This window comes from Gymnoscopelus microlampas, assembly GCF_963454915.1.
Source record: "Gymnoscopelus microlampas genome assembly, chromosome: 6".
Lineage (NCBI taxonomy): Eukaryota > Metazoa > Chordata > Actinopteri > Myctophiformes > Myctophidae > Gymnoscopelus > Gymnoscopelus microlampas.
In genome coordinates, this window is record NC_139943.1 from 45,996,934 (window position 1) to 46,021,708 (window position 24,775).

General features: G+C 43.1%; 1 protein-coding gene across 2 annotated transcripts; it reads left to right on the forward strand.

Moving 5' to 3' along the window:
- The first annotated feature begins 589 nt into the window (after positions 1-589).
- On the forward strand, positions 590-23,963 carry fam107b (family with sequence similarity 107 member B). Of its 2 annotated transcripts, none has more exons than XM_084059187.1 (4): positions 590-791; positions 18,366-18,537; positions 21,716-21,872; positions 22,422-23,963. In XM_084059187.1, the coding sequence occupies exons 2-4, from the start codon at positions 18,410-18,412 to the stop codon at positions 22,539-22,541; spliced, it is 405 nt and encodes a 134-aa protein (XP_083915313.1). In that variant the 5' UTR covers positions 590-791; positions 18,366-18,409; the 3' UTR covers positions 22,542-23,963. The 2 variants fall into 2 exon arrangements, with proteins under 2 accessions (XP_083915313.1, XP_083915312.1); XM_084059186.1 differs by lacking the exon at positions 590-791 and adding an exon at positions 16,344-16,520.
- Positions 23,964-24,775: the final 812 nt, after the last annotated feature.

Genomic DNA, 24,775 nt, shown 5'->3' on the forward strand with positions numbered 1-24,775 from the left:
AGAGTGTGTGTGTGTGACAGAGAGAGAGAGAGAGAGAGAGAGAGAGAGAGAGAGACGTGCATGATAGCACGTGCGTCGTGTATGGCACTGGTTCCCAAACGCAAACTTTTTAGCTCCAGACCCAAAAGATACATTTTACCACCTCCCTGTGACAGCCTATTTTTGCATTTATTAATGAAATTATTTTTGAAAAATGTCTGACATATCTTAAACCATGAACATTTTTTATTTGAGGGGAATTAAAACAATTATAATTAAAATAATTAAAAACAAAATATAGGAAAAAAAAAGTAAAGGGGATAATTACTCGCGACCCATGAAAATGGACCCGTGACCCACAAATGGGTCCCGACCCACTGTTTGGGAACCAGTGGTGTATGGTACTGTACCTAGTAGTTATTTGGCAGTAGCAGCCACTGCCCATTCTTTGGCGTTCCGTCCACGCCCCGCCCCGCCCCGCCCCCAGTGTGAGGGGTCTCCCCAAGTCTAGATCAGTGAACAGACGGGGAGAGGGAGGAGCCCCCCTGGACGTGACGTCACATCAGCCCCTCCCATCCCAGCCTTAATTTACATTTTCTATGGGTCCTGACTGAGAGTGTGTGTGTGTGTGTGTGCTAGCTATTGAACAGTTTCCAAGAGGGAGAAAAAGCACAGACACACCTTATTATAACCCCAGAGAAGTGATCCGGGGAGGGAGAAGACGCGCCGATGTGGGCTTTAGTAACCACTTTGTCATTTTGAATATTAAAGAAGCCCGAGTTGGGAAAGTGTTCGTCGGGATCGAGTTTGAGGTAGGTGTGTGCGTGTGTGTGTGTGTGTGTGATGTGGGCTGCTTGTGTGTGTTGTCCTAGGATTGTTTCATGAGCGCACCAACAAAGCAGCACGTTTTTGCTGTCTGTCCCGTCGGGCCTCGTGCAGACAGTGTGGGACCCCCCCCGATCTGGGCTTTATTCGGACAAAAAGCTAAACAAAGAAGGAAGGGGAGGAAAGTAAGACCCTTCAAATAGAAATCGCATGAGACTGACCGCAGAAAAACAAACTCAACCTTGATCGGTTGTTTTCTTTTGTTGCAGCGCATGATTGACCGACGGGACACTGGACAGACAGATTGAGATTGGCATAATTGAACAGCATTGATTGATAGATTGAATACTTTATTAGACAGAAATGAAAACGAGACGAAGTACTGTCATACACTTGGGTCTAAAAGGATTTAGACAAAAAAGTCCTAGTGGACTTGTTTCCATTGATGTCCTAAGTATTCAATTCAATCAACATAACATACAAATAACACAAAAGCAATATCATCACATGTGCCGGACCATAACTATACAATGGTGTCCTCTTTGAGTTAATCATATCTAGTTTTTAAGGAGAGGAACAGATGTGCAACAGAATGATGATCTAGCTTCTGGGCTTTGTTTTTTTTTTAATTAGGTCAGTATGTGAGAATCGGTTAGAAAGGAGAGACTGGGTTCTGATCGAGGAGTTCTGGTTGAATTCGTGGGGTGTGTGTGTGTAAGAATATGTGTGAGTAAGAGCACAACCATGATGACAACATTACTGACCACTCCGACGAAACACATGGCTTTAGTCATCTCACTCTGACACACACTGTAGTACTGTCATCAGTGAAATGTCTCCCAACTGTCACCCCTAGAGTGAGGGAGGGGTCGTGTGTGTGGGGGGTGGGGGGGTGTTGTCTTTAATATAATAAGGATGTCAGCTGCAAGGATGCAGTTTATACAGTGCTATTATGAAATAGTTTGCTTTGTCAAAAAGATTGGCAGGCACTGTTGCTGTCAATCTTTAACTAGAGTCTGTAATATAGTATATCACACAAGTATGTGCTGCTGGGTGAACATCTGTGTGTGTGTGTGTGTGTGTGTGTGTGTGTGTGTGTGTGTGTGTGTGTGTGTGTGTGTGTGTGTGTGTGTGTGTGTGTGTGTGTGTGTGGGGGGGTATTTTCTGAGTGGAGGGGGTAAACAGAATTGTACTTTATAACATAAAGTACGGTAACCGGATCTAAGCTGTGACTCTATATCTATGGTTCCCAAACGTTGACATTTCAAGGTCTCCCCTTAACTCTGACAGTATACAAATGGAACCAAATGGACCCGTTAGGGTCCATTTGGTTCCGTTTGTATACTGTCAGAGTTACAAACTTGTAAGGGTCAAGTTAGACCCCTCTAAAGGAACCCCAAGAGTCCTTGGAATCCACTTATAGAAGAACCACTGGTCTATATATCTCAATGATTAGATGTTTTCCGAGGAAAGAGAAAGTGACATAAAAGAGTAATACTATGAATGAGTAAGTTGCCCAATAGTGAGTAGTATGTGGAGTGGAGGGGAAAGGCCCCGCACATGTGTTAGTCATTTGGAGGGGAGTTTGCAAAACGATTTACATCTGTTTTCTGATCTTTGAACTCCCCTCCTCCTCCTCTCTCCTTTTCTCCTGCTCTCTCTGTCTCTCTTGCTGCCTCTTACTTCCCGTAAAGAGCTGATACTGTCACACAGACAGAGGGGATGTGGGGTGGGGTGGGGTGGGGTGGGGGGGGATGCATTATGGAATGTCCTGGCATGTTCTGTTCCTATTGGGACTCCAAGGAGGACAAATCATGTCAATTAAAGTATTGTGCGCGGCTCCATTCTAGAATGGAATGCGTACGTTGTGGAATGGAATGTGCCAGTCAGTGGAATGTGTCCACTGTTCTCAGGTATTTCATGATGGAATGTGTCCCACTCCCTGTTTTCCATCCACATAGTAGCGTATCACATCACAGTAGTCGCCATTAATGTTTACTCCTTAAGTTGAGCTGAGGTTTTTAGGCCAGTTTTGTGTTTGTGTGCGCGCGTGTGAGTGTCTGGGGGGGTTACAGAGTACAGACGAGACAGCCACACGTGTTGGTGGTCTTATCCATCGGCCCTGTTGCTCTGTCTGTGCCCACAAACTTCCTTAGTCAGCAGAATGCACTGAGCCCTAGATGAAGCCCATGCTGCACTATTACTGTGTGTGTGTGTGTGTGTGTGTGTGTGTGTGTGTGTGTGTGTGTGTGTGTGTGTGTGTGTGTGTGTGTGTGTGTGTGTGTGTGTGTGTGTGTGTGTGTGTGTGTGTGTGTGTGTGTGTGTGTGTGTTACTGTTTACACACCCTCACTTCTCTCTGTCTTTTTCAGAATCATAGGTAGTAAGAGACTACAGTTGCCTTGTTGCATCCGCCTGTAAACATTTCTCCGCTAATTGCTGTGTATGACTACATTTAGTAAGTTTGAGTTTCTTTCATCTGCACTCCAGCTGCTCGCTGACATCTTGGTTCCTACTTCAGTATCTTAAGATGTTTTGTGGTACACGCACACTTCCCTTTTCTGGAGCAAAGAGCTGAGGTTTCCTGTTTAACTGGCTGTAGTAGTAGTGGACATTGCTTTCACACTTAGTTGGCTTTTTCTGTAGAATCCGGTTGGTCTTTCTTCATCACTTGGATGTTTTTTATTCCGGGCGAGTATAAAGATGTTTACTTTTTAAAACGTTTTGTTGAATGCTGCTTTTTTAAATATAAAACTATCTTTCACCATTTGCCCACTCACAGTTAGAACACAGCCAATACCATATTTCTGGGAGCGATGCCAATCTTGATTTTGGAGAGTCCTAGACCACCGATTATGAAAATCATTTTGTATATATATATTAAAAATGAATCTATTTAACCACTTAAAAAAAAACGACCTACAAGTTCACAACGCATCAAGATGTGAAAATGTCCACCTATAATGTCATGCCCAAAATACGGACACAAGGTTTAAAGTGGTAAAAACTCGGGACATATCATCTGCATAATTGGTGATATTGATGTAATAAATAAAGTCAAATAATGTCCCATTTATCAGGCAAACTGATATATCGGTTGGGCTCTACTGACAATAGGTTTTGTACTCCGCGCGCCTCTTCATCTGGACTGAATAACCCCCAATGATGCAATGCACACAGCAGTGATGAAATCACAGACTTCTACCAATAGCACAAAGGGTCTGTTTACACCACGTTGTGGTTTTGTTGCCATGGTTTTCGCTCATGATGTCACAGATCAGGTATTGAATTTCTTGACAGACAGCCAGGGGGTACTGCCCCTCAGCATCTGTACAGTGTCAGACATGTCTGGATGGTTGTACGTACGATCATGTGTAGGGTAGACTTTCCTTTGTTTGAGCATGTTTAGGACTTGAGGCGGATATGGTCCATGCTGCATGCAAGACTAAGATCATAGAACAAAGAGTACACATACACATGTACACATACACATACACATACACATACACATACGCATACACATACACATACACATACACATACACATACACATACACATACACATACACACACACACACACACGCAGCTACTCCAGTGCATCTCATTGATTTTCTTTCTGTTCTGTAGGAGCTTCAATCAGAATAAAGTACCATTACGCTGCCACACACCCTTATGTAGTCATAGAAGAGAATGGATCATGTCACACACGCACGCGCTCGTGCATGTACAGTAAACGTTGTCCTGTTTACAGAGCTTGTTAGGTTGAAATGCAGAAAGATTGGGAGTCTTGAGATCGCATGAATTGGATTAAGCTCTTAGTATAAGTCTCTGAATCAAAACGAAGACGTATGATCTTGTCTTATTAGAGGAAGGAGGCATGCGGACGTGCGCTTGTGGAAAGACAGAGCCACATCTTTGCTGCCTGAGGTCAGACGAAGTTGCAGAGTATATACTCATAATGGCTTCGGAAAGTTTTATCGTGCCACGAAACCCTATGATTACCAGCTGTCCCGTAAGGTATTCATAGAATTGTATGTGTGTGCAATGGCGGCACATGCATGATTGAGGGTGCACATGTATATAGTATGTGTGTGTGCGTGCAACCTTCTCAAGTGGCTCTGTATGCACATAAAGGACAGATTATTGAGAACAAAGACTCTCTGGGTCTGTTTCTGGGGCACCTGGTTACCTCGTTATCCATGTCCGTGCGCGTGCGTGTGCGCGCTCCGTCTGTGTTCCCATGTGTCCGTCTTGTCTTTAACGGGAAATCGCCTGGTTGCCCGAGGTAACAGTTGTTATTGGGGTTCCTTTTCATATCTTTTTTTTCTGTACCAGCATGTAAACAAAGGAGACTCTCCCTAATCCTCCCCAATGTGCTCCTCGGCCAATGAGAGCGGGACTCCCAGCTGTGCTCAGCCAATGGATGATGGAGCGGGGCTGGGTTTGCCTGTCTTCTAGGGGTATCACACAGCACAGCAGAACACAAAGCATTGTTCAACAGGAGTGGATGCTGGAGCTGTGACACAAATACAAGTGTATCTTTCTTTAATGGCTAATTCTTCACATTTATAAACCCAAACTGTTAATCTGTTTAGTTTTTTGAGCTATTTACAATGCCAGAGTAATGGGCATCAAGAAGGATAATGTGAAAGAGATTTCAGTAATACAGTAAATAATACAGTATGTGAGTACAGCGATCCACACAGTGAATGCTTGGGTTTGAAATATCTCTATATAACGGCAGGCCTTGTTAGGATCTATTTGTCCTTGTCAGGGCATATATGTGGCACTGCAGTCCCCCCCCCCCCCCCCCCACTCTCTCACACGCCTGTCCAACCACAACTGTTGCCATCAGACCTACATACGGTATATAGGTGAACAATTGTCGCTGCCAGTTGTATGGGGAGTATAGTTGGGCTATAGGACAGCCTTTGTATCTGACTGGCAGCTGTGACCTCAGACTGGCAGACACACACACACACACACACACACACACACACACACACTCACACTCACACTCACACTCACACTCACACTCACACTCACACACACACAACCTCAGTGAGACGATTGCCCAGTCCTTGGTCAGCATAAGCACTTTCATTTGTTTTCTTTTTAAAGACAGGTGTGCAGAGTAGTATGTATCCAAATGACATTCATATGCAATTTGTGTTTGTATGCAAACACCTATGTGCTAAAATGTACCGTGTTGTGTGACCATCGTGTGTGTGTGTGTGCCTTCCAGCTCAATAATGGGAGTTTGCAGGTTCATCACATTCCCGTGGGGTGACTCAAAGTGGTGTCTGTGCCTGTCCCATTCATTCTGTAATCTGCCTCTGTGCCGTGGCCCCTGGGGCTCTCGCAACGCGCAGCAACAGGAGCCCGAGCGACAGCTCAAAAATAACGTTGGTCAATACGGAGTAGAGATGCGCGGACAGGCTTTTTCGTCACCCTAATCCGCGTGTACACATTCATTATCTAGCCGTCATCCAAGCGAATTAATTATATTATCCTATTTATAGATCCACACGACCGCATGTCAAATCATTATTATTTCCCTGACGTTAGTTTTCGTAGTTGTGAGATCACAGAAATGCATTCTTTAACGAATGATTGGGACGTCCCTCCGACTTTTTTGTACTGTAGGCAATGGGATTCTACGTGGATACGTACTTGTACAAACAATTTCACTCACCACTGTCACGATCACCGATGAAGTGACTGTACAAACCTGCTGTAACCCAGACATTTCTCAATGGTATAGTTCACAGAGAATAATGGCAAAAAGTTCACTGTCCATAGCATAGCATTGACACTCAATCTAGATGTTGACAAAATATGTAGTTTACTCTCCTGTGATGTTCTATCACGGTATTTGTCAAAAAGTGCTGTTCTGTATGAAGACACATCCTCCGCAATTTTAAGGAAAAAAACAAACAAACACATTCTCTCTTGTTATATCTCTGTCTCTTACACACACACACACACACAAATGTCTCAACTGTCTTTTCAATTACATTTATTACTATTTAATCTATTGATTCAGCTCCAGCTCCTGTGTTTAGGGCTGGCTAATGAATACAGCTGAGCTGCTGGGGGAGCCAGTGTTGGCTGTTGGACTGCATTGTATTGCATTGCCATTTCCCCAGTAAAGATGGGAATCGAGAACCAGAATTTGGAATTGTTGACACGCCTATCAATGCTGAGTGCTGACAGTTCCTTAATGCAAAACAGTGATGTCAAGACTCATGTGTACATGCTGCTAAAAAGGAAAAGATAGTATTTTAACGTCAAAATGCTAACATGCTCATTGTACCTTTTGGCCACTCTCTTCAATAAATGTGTTTGAACCATCTACTGTACACATGTGTCGGAGGAACCCAACTTAAGCCACAGTGGTGGCTGGTGACTGCTTGTTTCACTGACATTTTTGCACTTCAATCTACAGCATGGGTATTCAACAGGGGGTCCGTGACCCCTAGCGGGTCCTCGTAGTCACTGCAGGGGGGCCACCCAACTATTTGTTGTTTTGTTTTAAATGTCTGGAAATATGCATGAATCCAACATAGTATTAGCTATATAAATTGTAAGAAAGACTACCCAATTACCCCCCCCCCCTCCCAACCCCGCTGTTTGGAGGACAGTAGCAAATTTAGAAAACGGAAAGTTAAACAATATGACCAAGTCTAGTAAAGGTTACGTACTTTATATAGTAGTTACAAATATGAATAATAATGATTCATAGATAAGCCCTAAGCATTTTGAGCCTGTCAACAGAACCTACTGTAGCAAGTTCACACTTTCTTACTTTTTTTCCTTTTTTCTTTTAACATTTTTATCCCACGATTTTTGTAACCCATTTTTTCATTAATGCATAAAAAAAAGATGTGGAGACCTGAACAGAAACTTTGCTGCGACTTTTTCTCCCAGAGATGGGATGTTGCAATGCATTTCAATGGACTGTGGGAGATTTCTGGAGGAGCGACTTTGCCATCGATGGGGTGTTGCGATACATTTGAATGGGCAGTGGGAACTATTTTGGCTATTTGACTTTGTCAGCCAGTCAGAGCGGCGTACTCCTGAAAACCAAAGTAATTAGAGCAGAGTGTTGTTCAACCAGCTGTGAAACTTCTGTGGAGGAAAGCAGTGCTTCAGCAGCGCTGTCCACGGTTTCCCCCTGACCATTTCAGTTGCCACGGCTGCACTGGTCACTCAGAACCGATACTTTACATCAGAAAGATTTACCACAATGGCAAATGTAGTTTTTTTGGGGCTCTTTTCTGCCTTTATTGATAGTATACACAGTGTATATAGGACTGGAAACGGGGAGAGAGAGATGGGGAGTGACGCACAGAAAAGGTTGTTGGGATCGGGATTCAAACCTGCAACGTGCTGTCAGGCTTTATATGTGTGGTATGCGGCTGGACCGCATACAACTACAGCGGGCGCCCCTGTAGTTGTATTTTGATTATGTACATGATGACACCCAACTTGTCACAGGCCCTTTACCATCAGGAGAGCGTGCCAGGCATCATTATATCATTATTTACATATGAACATGCAAGATATTAACATCACAAAAGGGAATGATATGGACAGCCCCCCCACCCCCCCCCCCCCCCACACACACATGCATGTAAAGCTAAAATCAGCCATTCACAAACAGCCCTCCATGCTCGCAAGTGTTTGATGGCTTGTTTTCACGTTCAGCCCATTCAACCCCTCTACACCTGTGCATGTCACAGAGGAAAAAAATATGCTATTCAACTCTGGCATGGACTGTGTGTGCATGAGACACGATCACGATGTGACGTGCTAAGACTTAAATGCAGCAAGCAGCTTACCAAGGCGTTTAATGTTGGTTTACTGTACGATCAGACCACTGGAAAATCTCACGAAAGTAAGCATTTGACTTCCAGTGGGTGGACTTAAAAATACTATTGTTACACTTCAAATATAAAATAAGTGTGTGTACACATAGTCATATTGTATAGGTTATTAATATTATATCGCTAAGATATTTGGCTTAAGTATCGAGGTATGACATTTTGTCCATCTCGTGCAGCCTTTCCTGGGGGCAACCCTGCTTTCTTGCGTCTGTTTTCTGGACTGGTACTTTTTGCAGGCTTCTAAGTGAACAAGTGAAGGGTTGTTTTGCGTTTCCATTCCAGCCATAAACGCTGTTGGGAGAACTTTTATTTATAGAGTTGCTGCGAGTGAGAATCTCAAGATGAGCCACCAGGAGCACTCAACAGCTACGGTACTGCACACAATAAATGTATCAACAACAGTACTAATGTAACGTTTTATTATATTTGCATGTTGCCCTCCCAGTGAAATGCATCACTTTCAGAGGAAAAGAAGCAGCTAGTCATGTCACATGTATCAGAGGATATACTGCAGGGTCCAACATTAAGGTTTTTAAGTCATTTTCAAATCCACTTGCCCCATGTAAATGTCTACTTGATCTGTCAAGGGGGTACTGTTGCCGGTCACAATATACTTCTTAAATCCATCGCTTGTTCATTGTGTGTAAAACACTACAAGATAGGCTTGTTTTGACAGGTGCGTAGGCAGAAAGTGCACATCAACCATAAGAATAAGCTTGTACACTGCCAACCTGCACGGTACAGGAGTGCAATTTTATTAAGAAGAGAGATGCAGCAACGTACCGGTCACAGATGCCCATCAGGCATGCTGTTTGCCTCCATACAGTCCACAGTGCATAGTTAAAGCCTGAAAACGTCATTACATTTTGTATTGTACGTACGCACGGGCAGACAGACGTGTGTGGGTTTTATGAACCCTTACCACCCCACTTACAATTTCCCACACCCCAGTGTCTCCCCCGGTGACGACATTGCGTGGAGAGTGTGTCTCGAGTAGCTCTCAGGGGTCAGTGAATGATGAGCCTCGCCAGGATTCAGCTGCTCTTTCCCTCTCTCTCATACACAGCAAAGGCCGGGGTGTTTTCATTTGACTCAGAGGGTGTACAAATGGATCCTTTTTTACACTGTCGAGAGTTAAACGAACACTCCAGATTTTTACGGTGACTATACTGCTCAACCTTGCTCCGTTCCAGGCCCCCATTCCCCTCTCCCAGGCAGGAAATAAGAAACAGACCACAACCCCCAAACGCAAACTCCCAGCATATTCTCGCTGAACCATTGCATTCCCTCGCTCTGTCTCCTGTCTTTCTTTCTGTCTCTCCTGACCCACATACTGTACAGTATACTACATACCACACTGTGCTAGCTTTTGTATACTTCCCCCAAGAACTTTGAAATTTTGGGTCTTAAGTGAGGGCCGATGACGTGAGATATTTCATGCAGTTGGTTCTAATTGTGTACAGGCACACACACGTTTTGCATAGAGTGTGTTGTGTTTATATCGCAGTAGTTCTTGTGGAATTCACTGCTTGTCTTCTTGGCTTATATCCGGGGCAGGTACTGTCTAAGCCGGAGGGTCATTAAACCCGTTTTGACTCCTAGGTGCAAACACAAATTCAGTGGTTGAATGCGGTGGATTTTTGCTGGGGCAAGCTTATGCAATGTGTCACACTATTGTATACCTCTACATGATTTATGCATCTTAAAGGCCAGTGTGTGTAAAAAATGAGCGGTGTGTGGACTCGACGTGGGACATGCGTTCATCGTCACAAGCTGGCCCTCTCTCTCTCTCACTCTCTCGCTCGCTCTTCATCCCTGGCCCCCATCCCCCAGCAGCTGTCAGTTTAAAGGCCATGTATCCTTGTGTTTTAATTAGGGCCTCTCCACTTTATGGCCAAATGACCGCTTCATTAACACGCAGACTAACCGAAAGACCTGGGTCTTCTCACACTGTGTGTGTGTGTGTGTGTGTGTGTGTGTGTGTGTGTGTGTGTGTGTGTGTGTGTGTGTGTGTGTGTGTGTGTGTGTGTGTGTGTGTGTGTGTGTGTGTGTGTGTGTGTGTGTGTGTGTGTGTGTGTGTGTGTGAGAGAAGGAAAGTGGGTGTGGGGCTTGCTTTAGGGGTATTGATGACGTAATTTCCCTTGAGGGGTGGGCCTCCCATCTGTGTGCATGAGAGAGACATGGATCTGGCTGAATGAAAGGGAGAGTGAATGAGTGGAAGAGAGAGGGAGGATTTGAACAGAGAAGTGTTAGCGGGAAAATTGACTTGCTAGAATATTTGCCATAGTTTCCTCTTGGTGGGTACAATCTTTTATGTTTGGTTAGTGTTATATTATATGAATTATTCAAATAAAAACAGGGCAGGGAATGTTCAATCAATCTCATCCCAAAAAAACTGATTGAGTCTAAGCTGAGGCACCTGTGTGTCAGTCAGACGCCTGTGATCCTGGCTGGCTCACTAGTGACAGATTGGGAGTGGTCTGGTGACAGACACGTCTTTGGAGCCAATGATGGTTGACCGGCTAACACCAGGCTCCCCCCCACCTCCCCCCCGCAGCGCTATGGATAACATGCTCTGTGTGTGCGTTTTGTGTGTCTGTGTTTGAGTGTCATAGGGGACATGGGGTCAGATGGTGAAGCAGGCCGCCAGCTGTTCTCTACCTCCTCCTACTCTCTTTCCATCTTTCGCACTCTTTTATTTATTTTCCAAAAAGGGATGCAGAACAACTGGAACTGTAGTTGGCGACAGATAAGTAAAACGTGCGATCTTTCGCCATTTTTCGTCTGATCTGCCCTTTCCTCAGCCTTTCTCAACTCTCACCCTTCTTTCCGTGCAGGTCTTTATCATCCTTTTCTTGTCTCCCTCTCTTTCTCCCTTTTTACGTTTACTCCCTTCCTCTTCAATTTATCCTCTTCAATTTATCTCTTTCTTCTCCGTAGAACTGTTAGATAAAGAGAGCAAGAACTTCATAGCTTCTGTCGGTTCTCTGTTAAGTTTTCCTTCTAGCCTGGCCAAGTCTTCAGCCACAGCCCTTTCTTCTCATGTCTGTCTATCCTCTCCTTCTCCTTCATCACTAATTATTTTCCCTTTCATATATTCTGTCTTTCCTGTAGCCTCTACAGTCTTGTCTGTCTCTTCCCTGGCAGTGAAAAAAGTGTAGGAGTAATGATGGCCAACCTAGCTTCTCCTGCCCATCCCTCTTCATTAGCCTTGCTGCCCATCTGCGCTCTCTCTCTCTTTCTCTCTCCCTCTATCTTTATCTCCCTCTCTCCCTCTATCTCTATCTCCCTCTATCTCGGGTTGAAACAGGGACGGTGTATGTTTTAGATCCCTTTTTATAGACATTAATTTGTCTGTAAAAAGCCATGGGACTTTGTATGAAGTTAGGCAAATTGTGTGGATATCTTTTGTTCTGCCCAAGTACACGGTAAGATCATATAATTCACATAATAGCCTAGTAAGTTCCAGAAACCGTACCAGGAAAGAACATGGTACCTTTATATTGTTGTTTATTTCAGATCCCCATTAGCTACTGCCTCAGCATTGACTATTCTTCCTCGGGTCAAACAGTACAAAAACAGTACTGTCATGAAAATTACAGTTATTATATGATTATATATATATTATTATTATTATAATGTATATTATTCCAGTATAACCATAGAAATCTGAAATAATTTGCAAATCAGTTGTCGGGGTACTGGGTTAGCGTATGAACCAGGGCAGGAATTTCATGGAGGCCATGAAGGCCGCCGTTGTCCCTCAGTTTAGCCTTTCTGCCCCTCAATTAGTTATATGCCCTGAGGCCACAGTGGCCTTGATGCCCCGTCTATACTGCTCCCCATACAGCTTATTACACTGTTTACTACGTCTGTCTCTTTCCTGTAGTCTTCACAGAAAACGTGCAATCCTGCTTCTGTAGGTGTGTAAGTGTTTGCGGTCAGAGAAGGACGCATAGAGCTGAACTAGGCCCTTACAAGAGCATAGATTGCCGAAAAGGTGACAAAAAGGATGATCAAAAATAGCTACATAAGGTCCTCTGCCAGGTGCAAAGTCTGCCTGTAGTTGGTTCGATAATAAAATTGTGATGTGTACTTTGTTGTTTCCTGTTACTGATGGCACCTACTTTCCTGGAAGGCAAATTGAATTCTTGAAAACATGCAAACGGAAAAAGAGAGAGCCATAGTGTGTCAATAAGTTGGTATATAGGCATTTCCTGTTTTGAGTGTTCCTTCCGTCGATGAGGTGTGAGTGATGCTGTCTCTATGGTGACCGTGCAAAAATGACAGTTGAGAGGAAATGTAGGGGTGTGTTGTGTTGTGTGCATGCAAGATGTTCCTCTGACTTTGTGCAATTGGTGTCACTTTAAAGCCGGCAATAATGATCTTCTTAATGCAACCATTGCAGGATCTCTGTATAAATGGGGCTGAGATGACATTCCTGGAAAATTAGGACATTTTCTTGGTTCTTACTTTTTTGAGGTTAGAGATTACAGTCAGTGTAAGGGTAGAGGTAGGCATCACAGTAACAACAACAATAATAAGTAAGTAGGTTGTTGTAGTGGCTTATTGTCGGTATCAACCGAGAACACAAGAGTCTATCCTTGTTTCAATGCGCCAGACCCCTGGGATATGGATTGCTGAGATGTGTGTGTGTGTGTGTGTGTGTGTGTGTGTGTGTGTGAGTGTGAGTTGCCTATTATTTTACGTCACACTGTAGCTGGACAGAGCAAGTATTGCTGATGCAACAATGCAGTGTAGTGTGGGTACCAAGCCCTTCCAAGGACATCATTCAATTAGCTCTAATGCAACCTACAACAAGGATATGCTCTCTCTCTCTCTCTCTCTGACATGCACCCACACTGCCACGAACACGTGTTTGATCAGTAGCCACACACACATCCAATCACATGCTGTCCACTATGCCATAAAGTCACACATATAAAGTGACTCACACACATCCGTGTATACATAGATGGGTGAATGATGTGGCACGTTAGATCTTATGCAATTTATGTGCCATAGGCAATATTAAAACATAAGATTCTATTATACATTTAGAGCGAGTTCTGTTGCTAGGGAAGAGAGGTTACCCAGGAAAACGCAGAGGTATATACACTTGTATGTAGGTAGGCCATACAAAGTACAGAAATTGCTATGCTTTTAAATTAAAAATATTAAAGTACAAAGAAGACCCTCTAAATCACTTGTACAAAATTGTCATTGACATGTTGCCATGGGTATGGTTGTCCACTGATTGTAATAGATGGTCTGTTTCCTCTAGTGCCATGTGGGACAGTTTGCTTATTTTCTTGGACGTTCGATTAGTCACATGACCGTAAGGATGTGAGCTCATGGTCACATAAAGGTCAGATCCTGAGAATGACACTGTGAGAAGGGAGTACACAGAGGATCCTATCCTATTTATACTTACGATTGTGTACGATTTGTGTTGTACGCTGAAATAAATATAGGCTCACAACACGATCTGTGAAGCGATGTGAGCTTATAGAATAGATCCAATATTTTTGTCATACAACAGTATAAATTGTTCTCCTTTGTTAGCATGTCCTTTGGCTCACTTGTATCACCTCTCTCCCCTGCCTTTTCACCTGGCTCTGCTTGCTTTAACAGAAGTGATGCTCAGACATTTCCTCAGACAGTCCTCAATGCCGCGTCTGTTTTCCCTGGAGGCACACGGAGTCCTCGCTCTTATGGATGCTCATTAAGTGTTTGTGTGCACGCGCGCACTCCTGAGAGGGTGTGCTTCCAAAACCAATAAACAAACCATCTTAATGGAGATTCCTGGAACAGCAGACAGCGTTGTCCCAAACACGGTGTTCCTTCATAACACGCACGAATGAACACGCACACATGCACGCACGCACGCACGCACACACGCACGCACGCACGCACACACACACACACACACACACACACACACACAATGGTAAAGATAAAAGGCACATTTGCACTGTCACTGTACAGATGGCTCTGCACAAAGATGCACTGCATGTACACACGCTAGAACAAAATATTGCATATTTCCTGTGATGTAGTTGGACTGGAGCAAGATCTGCACCACACAAAAAACGTCTACAAACAGGAAGGTGTTTGGGTTTTGAATGACCAGTGACCAGTGAAGGACAGTGTAATGTACTCCCCCTGACACACATTCATCTATATTCTGCACTGCTCCCAGCTGCGACATAATGGGAAAACCAAATTATATGGGCGCGACTGAGTGATGAAAAGGCCGGATTTTAACTGGGCTTCAATTTGAGGGTTGCAGGGCTGTTTGAACTCCCTATGTCACTTCCCATCTCCCTTGGGGCATACAGGAAGTAGCAGCAGATGTGTTAAGCTAACGGACACTTTCACAACACCGTCAGCCTGTTATAGTTCCTCAACCCCCCACCACTAGCACCAACACAGGACTCCTTTGATGTACCCAAAGCACCCAGCACGTGTGCTCTCTCTCTCTCCCTCCCTCTCGCTCGCTTACACATACGCACGTACATGGACACACACACACACACACACACACACACACACACACACACACACACACACACACACACACACACACACACACACACACACACACACACACACACACACACACACACACACACACTAGCCAAAAGACACAGCCTCCTCTTTCTCAGCATCACAAGCCGTGCCACTGACCTCCCTCCCTCTCGCTCTCTCACACTCTCACATACTGTATCTACAAAACAGCATATGTCAATTCACCCAGCAGGCAATATCCTCAATTACTCCAGTAATTGGCTGCCGTGAATGTGATACAGTGGGTTCATAGCAGCTTTATAACACATTGGAAAGCGATAATATTCAACTTTTCAGTATATTCCGTGATTTTAGAACATTTTGTGCCACTGCTCTTTGTTCTATGTTATGTGCAGCCAAAACCCATGTTTATCTGGTGGGGTCTTTGTTATGTAACTGGCATAGTTTGACTTCTGTGGTGTGCGAGTGTCGCCCTCTGGTGGCACCCAAGGATCATTACGCTGTTTTTTTGTGGGTTTGTTTTGATGGCGGTCTCTGGGATGTTATTGTCTCCAACACGTGCAAAGACAACAATGTGACGGTTTACAGTTGTGTTCACTCATTTTAAGTTGAATTATTTTGACATTGCATAAGTGTCAGAAAACCACAAAACCACCCCTCTATATTCAATTAATTTTTGATGAATTGAATACACAGGACAGGACCCCAATGGAAACAAGCCATAGGCTTTCTTGGGTTATCCTTTTAGCATCCTTTTTGTAAATTGTGCTTTTTTGCAAATTGTTAAAGTATTCAATCGATCAATCAATACTGTCGCGATGGTGTCGGAAAAAAAACATATATTAATTATTACTGTATGATATTAGTAATTAAATTAAAAGGGAGGCATATATATATATATAAATATACTGTATAAGTAAATATTATATGGTGGAATCTGGAGAGACACACACTTTAAGCCTAGAAAAAGCATGCCTGTTTTTGCTGGTCTTGCTCCAGAGTCGTGATGAATAGGAGAGGGAGAGGGGAGGGGTGATGTTAGGGGGCGTATTATCTGAGTGGGCTGCGCTGTGGATAGTAATAATAAACCTAGCTCAAGGCAGACTGTTCTCAAAGTAACCTCAGCAGGAGGCTGGTGTGCAGGACAAAACAGCTCTCTTCATTCAGACTGCAGCCAGTGCACTTTAAAAGAAGCCGTTTTCTCACTCCTTTGACAAAATCGTTTTCTTGAAATTGGACAAACACGTAGCAGCAGAGATGACGACTATGTTTAGATACCCCGTCTTTCATCTGCAGGGTGAGTTGAACAAAAGTTGTTATTGGCAGCGTGTGCAATTTATAAACTACCTATGACTGTGCATTTGAGTGTACAAAAGACGCATTTTTGGTTGTTAAAGGCTGGACATTGATACAGATAAAAAGGCTTATTTAGATTTGGCTTTTTAAAGCTTTTAGAACCATAGCTATACATCAGGAAGATTTTCTAAAACTCTTATCGAGCGTGTCAGTGTGTTTTGAGGTTGTGTGCTCTTTGTAAGATGGTCTGCTTGGTTGTTTGATCAGCAAAACGTGTCTTGAGAACAGTGGTGAATGTACAATGTTGTGATGTGACAAACCATTAGATGTGCTTACAAATACAGTTTGGATGGTGAAGTGCATAACATACATAGGCTCCGCTATACCATTCAAGTTAGATGCACAGGTAAATGTTTCCTTTACAGACTGAAGAACAATAGGCTATTTCTCTTGTAGTTGTGGTCGACCGTATCATAAAATCTAATAATGAAGTTGTGTTTGAAGTTGCAATAAAAAGAAAAACATTTATGGTTTTATTGCATGTACTTAGTAGTTAATTTAAGACGTCAGACATTCACAGTTATTTATGGGCTTTATAATGTTTGCTTGTTTGCTTGATAACTATTTCATAGATGAAGAGCTGTTAAATGGAGGAACTCTGTGATGATCTGATTTAATCTTTTGGTTGTATTACATATGGATTTCACATCAACTGGCAGGAGTAGGGCTGGGTAGATCGATATTGTATTGATATTGTGATGTGAATGAGACTAGATATCGTCTGGGATTCATAATATCCTGGGATGTTGTCTTTCCCTGATTTGAGTCACTCAATCAAGCCCTATTTTATACTTTCACAAATATTCAGAAATTGCGAAAATAGACAAGCTCACCCGCTTTGTGATAGATCTTATAGATCTGCTACTTTAACTATTTTTCAACATTTATTTAAAAACCAAGTACAAAAATTATTGATATTGTCACAATACAATATTATTGTTACAATCTTGATATCAAGGTAATTGGTCAAAAATACAATATCTAATTTTGTCCATATCGCCCACGCTCAGCCTTAGACAGGAGGGATGAAATGTTCCTCCCCTCACAGTGTGGAACAATTATATAATTCCAACATTGATTACCTCATTGATCTACAACCAAGCCCAAACGTCTGAGCCCGGGCTACATACCTAGCTTTGACTTTTCGACTTTTCGTGTTCTTTCAGCAGGAAGAATACTAGTCTGGAAAAAATATGCCCCCAGGGGGGTCCCCATATGATTCTTCTTTTTTGTTTGGGGGGAGGGGGGGGTCCCCAGATGACAGTAAAGCAACAATTTAAGGACTTTTAAGACCTTTTTAATACCTAAAAGCAAATTAATAAATGAAATGACCATTACCAAAACATCAACAAACTATACTATAAAAACTGGTCATACATTGTCGAAATTGTCAAATAATAACAAAGAGGCAAAACAAAGAAAATAGCTGATCTACAAGCTCACAACGGCTTGCGTTGCAAGGCGTTGTGAGCTTGTAGATCGGCTTTTTTCACAATCGACATCTGTGGAACCGAGTCAAACAAAATGTAATGCCTCAACTTCTACAATTCCAAGTGCTTGGAGGGGGGGGTCCCCAGTTCAAATATGATTATTTTGGGGGGGTCGCGGTCGCGGCCTGAAAAGGTTGAGAACCCCTGCTATAGATGATGAACATTTGACTTTAGAAGTTATGTAAATGAAATGATATTTCAAAGTGACTTCACATGGGTGAAACTGAGACTGTGTGAATGTTCTAACGACAGTGTTGGAATGAACCTCCTCTCTCCTCTCGCCCCTGTGCGTACAGATCCGTGTGACCCTGGTCTATCTCTGTCACGGGGCAGGAGTGTCATGGCGGAGCCGGACTACCTGGAGGGAGACTGTGATGAACTCATCAAACCCAAGAAGCTGATCAACCCGGTCAAGACCTCCCGCAACCACCAGGACCTCCACAGAGAGTTACTCATGAACCAGAAGAGGTCAGAACTCAGGAACACTGACTCTTTGCCTCTCTCTCTCTCGCTCTCTCTCTCGCTCTGTCGCTCTCTGTCTCTCTCTCTCTCTCTCTCTCTCTCTCTCTTTCATATATATTGGCTTATCATTGTCTTGTGCACACCTATAAAATCAGCAGTGGTGTAAAGTGACTAAGTACATTTACTCAAGTACTGTACTTAAATTTTAAAAAATGGTATTTTTTACTTTACTGGATTATTTCCAATGTTCTGGAAATCAGTCTGGCACTTAATGACGATGGTTGAATTCAAAGTAATAAGATTTACAAGGTTTTATAGCTAATACTACTGGTTTATTCTAGTTGTCTTATCTTATCTATGATTTTAGACTATATCATTGTTTCTATATCTATATCAAGTTGTTCGGGATAAGTTTCTGCCGTTTCTGAATGTATGCTCTTTCCCTTCATTTGCTGATGGCAAAAAAAGTAGAACTAACTGTACATTCAAGCTAGTCCTTATCCAAAACAAGTTCTTTCCCCAAATGTAGGATCATGACTTAGAATAAGGAGTTCAATACATTATGATGGTCTCTACTCTATGCAGGCTAGCTGTTTGGGTGAGAATGACTTATGTAGTCGTGCTGTTAGTTTTGGGTCTGATGCTCTGATGTGAACTGGACTTGCTGTTATGTAGCAGGTGACGTTGGTCCCTCCAACCCCAAGGGGGGATGCATCAGCATTATGTAAAGCCCTTCACCTAAAACTTTAATAAGAGGTATTATATAAAACCTTCAGTATATTACTGCGTCACAAATCGCTTAAAGAAAATTCGATTCACTCCGAGTCTGGAATGCACAATATTAAAACTCTTAACATGAAACATTCACGGCCAGAGAGGTGTGTGTGTGTGTGTGTGTGTGTGTGTGTGTGTGTGTGTGTGTGTGTGTGTGTGTGTGTGTGTGTGTGTGTGTGTGTGTGTGTGTGTGTGTGTGTGTGTGTGTGTGTGTGTGTGTGTGTGTGTGTGTGTGTGTGTGTGTGTGTGTGTGTGTGTGTGTACAAGTTTGCTTATGGACATTTGCCTGCGGCTCTGTAGTCTGAGCTATAAATACATCCATAAATGCACACAGTCTTGCGCATGTTTGCCCACACACACACACACACACAGGCGCATAACAGCTGTTACATCACAGAAGGGATGCTTCAGCCTTACACAGGTCAGAGACTGAGGTACATTATGGATGGAAACCACAATATGAACGCAGAGGAGAAGCTGAGGGGCGGAGCAAATACACTGTACTGTATGTTATCAGAAGCAGAGAAGAGCAATGCCCTTCATTGTTGTGTTTGCGTTGTTCCAAGAGATGCCGCAATGTCACTGAACTGCGCGGGGTAGGGTGTTATGGTCTGGGTCCCAGTAGAGGGCCTATAGAGTGGCCCCAAGTGGGTTTAATGGGGCAAAATGGGAGACTTGTTATGACTGGCTCTCTCCTCTGTACTGCAATACAAAGGATGTTTCGCCTCATGGTGGATTAGTCACGGTGATATAGGAGAGAGAGATGGGGGGGGGGGGGGGGCTGGATGGATGGAGAGAGTGGAAAAAAAGAAGTGTTATGTAAGCAGGATTACAAAACCAACTCCAGCTGGGGGTCTGCCTGTCTGTCTCTCCCTCCCTTAGTTACCTATGTTGTTATGACCTCTCCTATACACACACACACACACACACACACACACACACACACACACACACACACACATGCACGCGCGAGCGCACTCAAACACACACAGAGAAGCAGACACACAAATCAAAGTACACATTCCATTCCACATATCCACAGGAAAAGCGTGACATCAGTTTTAACAAGTCAGGATAGGCACTTATGAATGCCCTTGGATGGAGCACATGCTACGCATTAGTTATTAGGTAACTTCCTCGAGAGTCAGAGGTTCTCTTTGAGTGGGAGGGGTCAGGGGTCGAGGGGGCTATGCTTATGTAACATGCCAGAGAGAGCAGAGCAGCATCCAGCAGAAGCATCTCTTGTCATAGTGGAGCTTGTTATTGCCATGAGAGTAACCTTGACCTCCTCCCTCTGACTTAATCACATTAATTACCCTACCGAGGCCCGGCTAAGTGTTTTCATAGGACCCCTCCCTCCATGTAACACTGAAAACCAGGACATGTTTAACTACGGCGGGGACCACCCTGGTGGAAATGAACTCCCACCTGTTAATGGAACAATGAGGACATTGGGTTATGTAATCGTTGGCATTTTTATTAACGTCTTAAAACCGTGGCGCTGTTGTGTTGAGCTCAAACTGGCCGCAGTATGTTTCCTCCAACTTGCATTCTCAGACATGATGACAGACAGTAAATCAATAAACCTAGTTTTCTTTGAAAGAGTTGAGTAATCAGTTTCATGCTGCTCTCTGTAGACCTTAAGGACAAATGGATAATTTGCCCTGTGGTTCTTCATTTGTGTGCGCTACTGTGCCTCCCTAATCTGAGACTTTGATGTTTGTTTCTGTTGTCTTTTGAAGCTGGCCGTATGTCTCTCTCTCTCTCTCCCTCTCTCTCTCTCTCTTTCTCTCGCTCAACCTCCTTCTCCTACATAATGAGCATCTTTTTCTGCTTTCTGCCTCTACTATATTACTCTCAAGGCTAATCCTCAGCACCCACCTCCTTCGTTGCTATATTTTCAGCTCATCTAGAGATGCTCGTACTGTACAGAAATGACCCCGTCCTCCTTAAGTTCAGTTTTACTACAAAACAAACAACACAACAATCCTCCCTATGTCGCAATGCATTCCTAACCCAAGGCAGTGCCCATGTAACAGATGTTTATTCGTGGCTAAATGGGATTTCATAACGTGGTTAATATTTTTCAGGAAGGTCTTTATCCCTACAAATGTTTGTATTTACAGAAGAAAAAGCCATGATCCCATAAAACCCTCTAGTGATCGCTTAAAGAACCTGCTTATACACAGATTAGACGGACAAATCTGGACTAATCTGGGATGTGAAAAGTCAACATTAAACTACGATTACGTTTTAATTCGTAGCAGTGGTTTCAGACCTCCATGTCAGAGTAGAATCAGGTCATGCCTCTTATGCATGACCTGTGAGCATCCATCTCATGTGCATTTGTTTTGTCTTAAGTTGTTGTCCACTAGTAACGTGCTCTCTCTCGCTGCTCGTCCTCTCACAGGGGTCTGGCTGCCCAGAACAAGCCAGAGCTCCAGAAGGTTCTGGAAAAGAGGAAGAGGGAGCAGGTTCTCAAGGCCCAGAAAGAGGAGCAGGAGGCCCACAAGAAGAGGAGCGACCTGGAGATCGAGCTAATGAAGCGACAACAGAAGCTTGAGCAGGTGAATTTTCAGAAACAGAACATATTCATCAGCTGCTTTAAAAAAAAGTTATTATATATATATATAAAGATAGATAGATAGATAGATAGATAGTATGCGTCAGGCACCCGGAGGTCGGAACTAGTGGCACTGCGGTGCGACAGCTTTAACTAACAACACTGTAGAGCTCAAGACCCTGATGCTAGATAAGAGAGTGTGGAGGGCAGCGATTCAGGAGTCCCGAGTCAGTGTTTGTTAGACCGCTCTCTAGCATTGCATCGCATATATATATATATATGTCTCTCCAGTGTCTAAACAAAACATAAAGAATGAGCACAGTAGGAGCGAAGTTCTGCACATTGTGAAACAGAAGCACACAGTGTCACATGACAGGAGAGTTGTTAAAGATGAAAGTTACTGACCCCTATAAACGGAGGCCGCCTGTAGAAAAACATGGTCTTATCACCTTATGCATAAAGAGAGAGCGTTCATATGTAGGCCAGACAGTTGAACCTACATATTAGCATCCGCCTGTGATTTTTAAACCCATGTCTGTGTTTCTTCTTCCAGTTGGAGCTGGAGCAGCAGAAAAACGAGGAGGAGCAGGAGAACACCCCCGAGTTCATCAAGATGAAGAGCAACCTTCGGAGGACAAAGCAGGAGGCGGACGGCGAGGAGCGAACCACCTAGAGGCCGGCGGGGGGGTGTTTGGGTCCAGCTGTGTGTGAGTGTGTTCGTGGACACGGAGGTGCCAGGAGCTGCATGTGTACGAGAGTGTGCGTGTGTGTGTGAGATGGAATTCCTGGTTCTTTTCCCCCTGGCCCGACTTTTCTTCCCACAGTGAGGAGAGACTTTACAGACTAAAGCCCCCCCACCCCCCTTCTGCCCTGCCTTGGACCACCAGCACCCCTCCCCCCACCCCTTGCACCTATTCCAATGCCACACAGCGCCTCTGCCCCAGAGGACGGACCTAAAAAAGGACACCTTATTGTTGGTACATTGCTGCCGTGACAACGGCGAAAACAGGCTTCCGCTGAGGTGCGATAGAGATGCAAGCAAAAAAAACACAAACAAGGACTTATTAGTTCCCGCTCTCCGCTCCTCTCTCTCTCTCTTTCCCTCTCCACAGAAAGCTGTCATTTTCTGTTTGTAGTTGTTGATGTTGTTAATGTCGTTGTTGTTTTCTTCATCTTCATAATCGAGGAAGGAAAAGTGGACACTGGATGGACTCTCAAAGCTGTGTATTGTAAAAGCCAAAATACTGTGCTTTTTTGTTTTTGTTTTGTTATTTATGTTTATAGATTTTAGCCCAGATATAGGGAGAACACGTTTGGTTGTTCCATATCTCAAGTTTGTTTTATGCTTAGTTTGTGAAGCCAGGACAAAGGGGGAGGGGTGGGGGTGGAGGGGTGGTAGTGTATTCCACACTTAAGGGTTTTTTTGTATTTGTTTTTTTCAATTCAAAACATGCCATTTCCTCTGAAAGTTTGAGCAATATTAGAATTCCAAGGCGTGTTATTTTCTTTACATATTCTGTTTGTTTTTTTAAACAAATAAAAGTGTTACTAAATAAATAATTTAAATTGTTTCTGTTAGGTTCTGTGAGAGTATAGTTTCAGGCCTGATCAGTTTTTGTGTGCTTTAATGAACAAAAGATTTGATAGATGTCAAAAAGCATACTTGGAAGTGTGTACAGTACATATAAAAGAATTCATTGTGTGGCCCTTGAAATGTCACACGTTCCCACACCGTGCTGATAAACTTCCTTTTAATCTTTGTGACTCCACTATGGTATCATTGTTTTGTAATGGCGGCAGGACATACAGACAGAATCCTTCTGGAACAGTAACTAAGTGGGTGATGAATGCCCGTTGCGGACTGCAAAACAATCAGTATGTTGAGCTATCTATTACAACTTCAAAAACGAACTCTAATCATATTGTTCTTGATATCCAAGTGGAGTTTAAGATCACATGAATGAATGTGATGGGCCTAATGTTCTAGTCTGTATGTTTACAAGCACTGATCTATCGTTATTCTCATGGGAACAAGTATACTCTTTTTGTCCCTCTCCCCTTCAACCTCTTCTTTGAAATAAATATTTTAACATGTTCTATTCATTATTTCTGCCTCATGTTCATTACCCTATAAACATTATTCTCACATCATGGAGCTTCATTCCAATATAGTGCATCCTCTTGTAATAGAGAGTTAAAAGAGAGCTGAGAGATTGACTCATCTGTAATAACAGATGATTGAGTTTAAACTGTAATCAAAGGTGGAAAGTAACTAGGTATATTTACTCAAGTACTGTACTTTTCTTTTCTGAGGTATTTTGTATTTTACGGGAGTATTTCCAATTTTCAGTACTTTTACTTCTATTCCACTACATCTTAGAGACAAATATTGTACTTTTACTCTACTATTATTTGAACACTTTAGTTACTAGTTACTTTGTAGATTTTGATTATTAGTACAAAACAATACATTAACCACTTCAGCCCTATATACATTTTGGCCATTTGAAAGTAGCCGATATACAAGCTCACAATGCGTCGCGATGCGCATTGTGCATGACCTTGTACCTTAAATCTGCTATTTTCAAAAGATTGTGAAATTGGACGTTCTGCATAATGAGTACTTTTGGTACTTTAAGCACATTTTGATACCAATACTTTTGTACTTTTACTCAAGTAAATTTTGAATTCTGGACTTTTTCCTTCTACATTGCAGTATTGATACTTTTACGTACAACAAGTACAACAAATGTAGTACTTTTTCCACCACTGACTGTAATGCATTACCCTGGGCAGTGTGCACTGCTGAGCTCCTGCGTGCCTGCCGAGACAACAATCTATGTTTATAGCTGAACAATTAACTGCATACCAGTTTATATAACTTTAATGATTTGATTTGAAGGCTTG

Excerpts from the sequence above, each read along its gene's own strand:
- fam107b (XM_084059186.1), top strand. The coding sequence starts at position 16,481 with ATGACGACTATGTTTAGATACCCCGTCTTTCATCTGCAGG. Across the intron at positions 16,521-18,365 it reads CCCCGTCTTTCATCTGCAGG|ATCCGTGTGACCCTGGTCTA; the intron begins GTGAGTTGAACA and ends CTGTGCGTACAG. Across the intron at positions 18,538-21,715 it reads TTACTCATGAACCAGAAGAG|GGGTCTGGCTGCCCAGAACA; the intron begins GTCAGAACTCAG and ends GTCCTCTCACAG.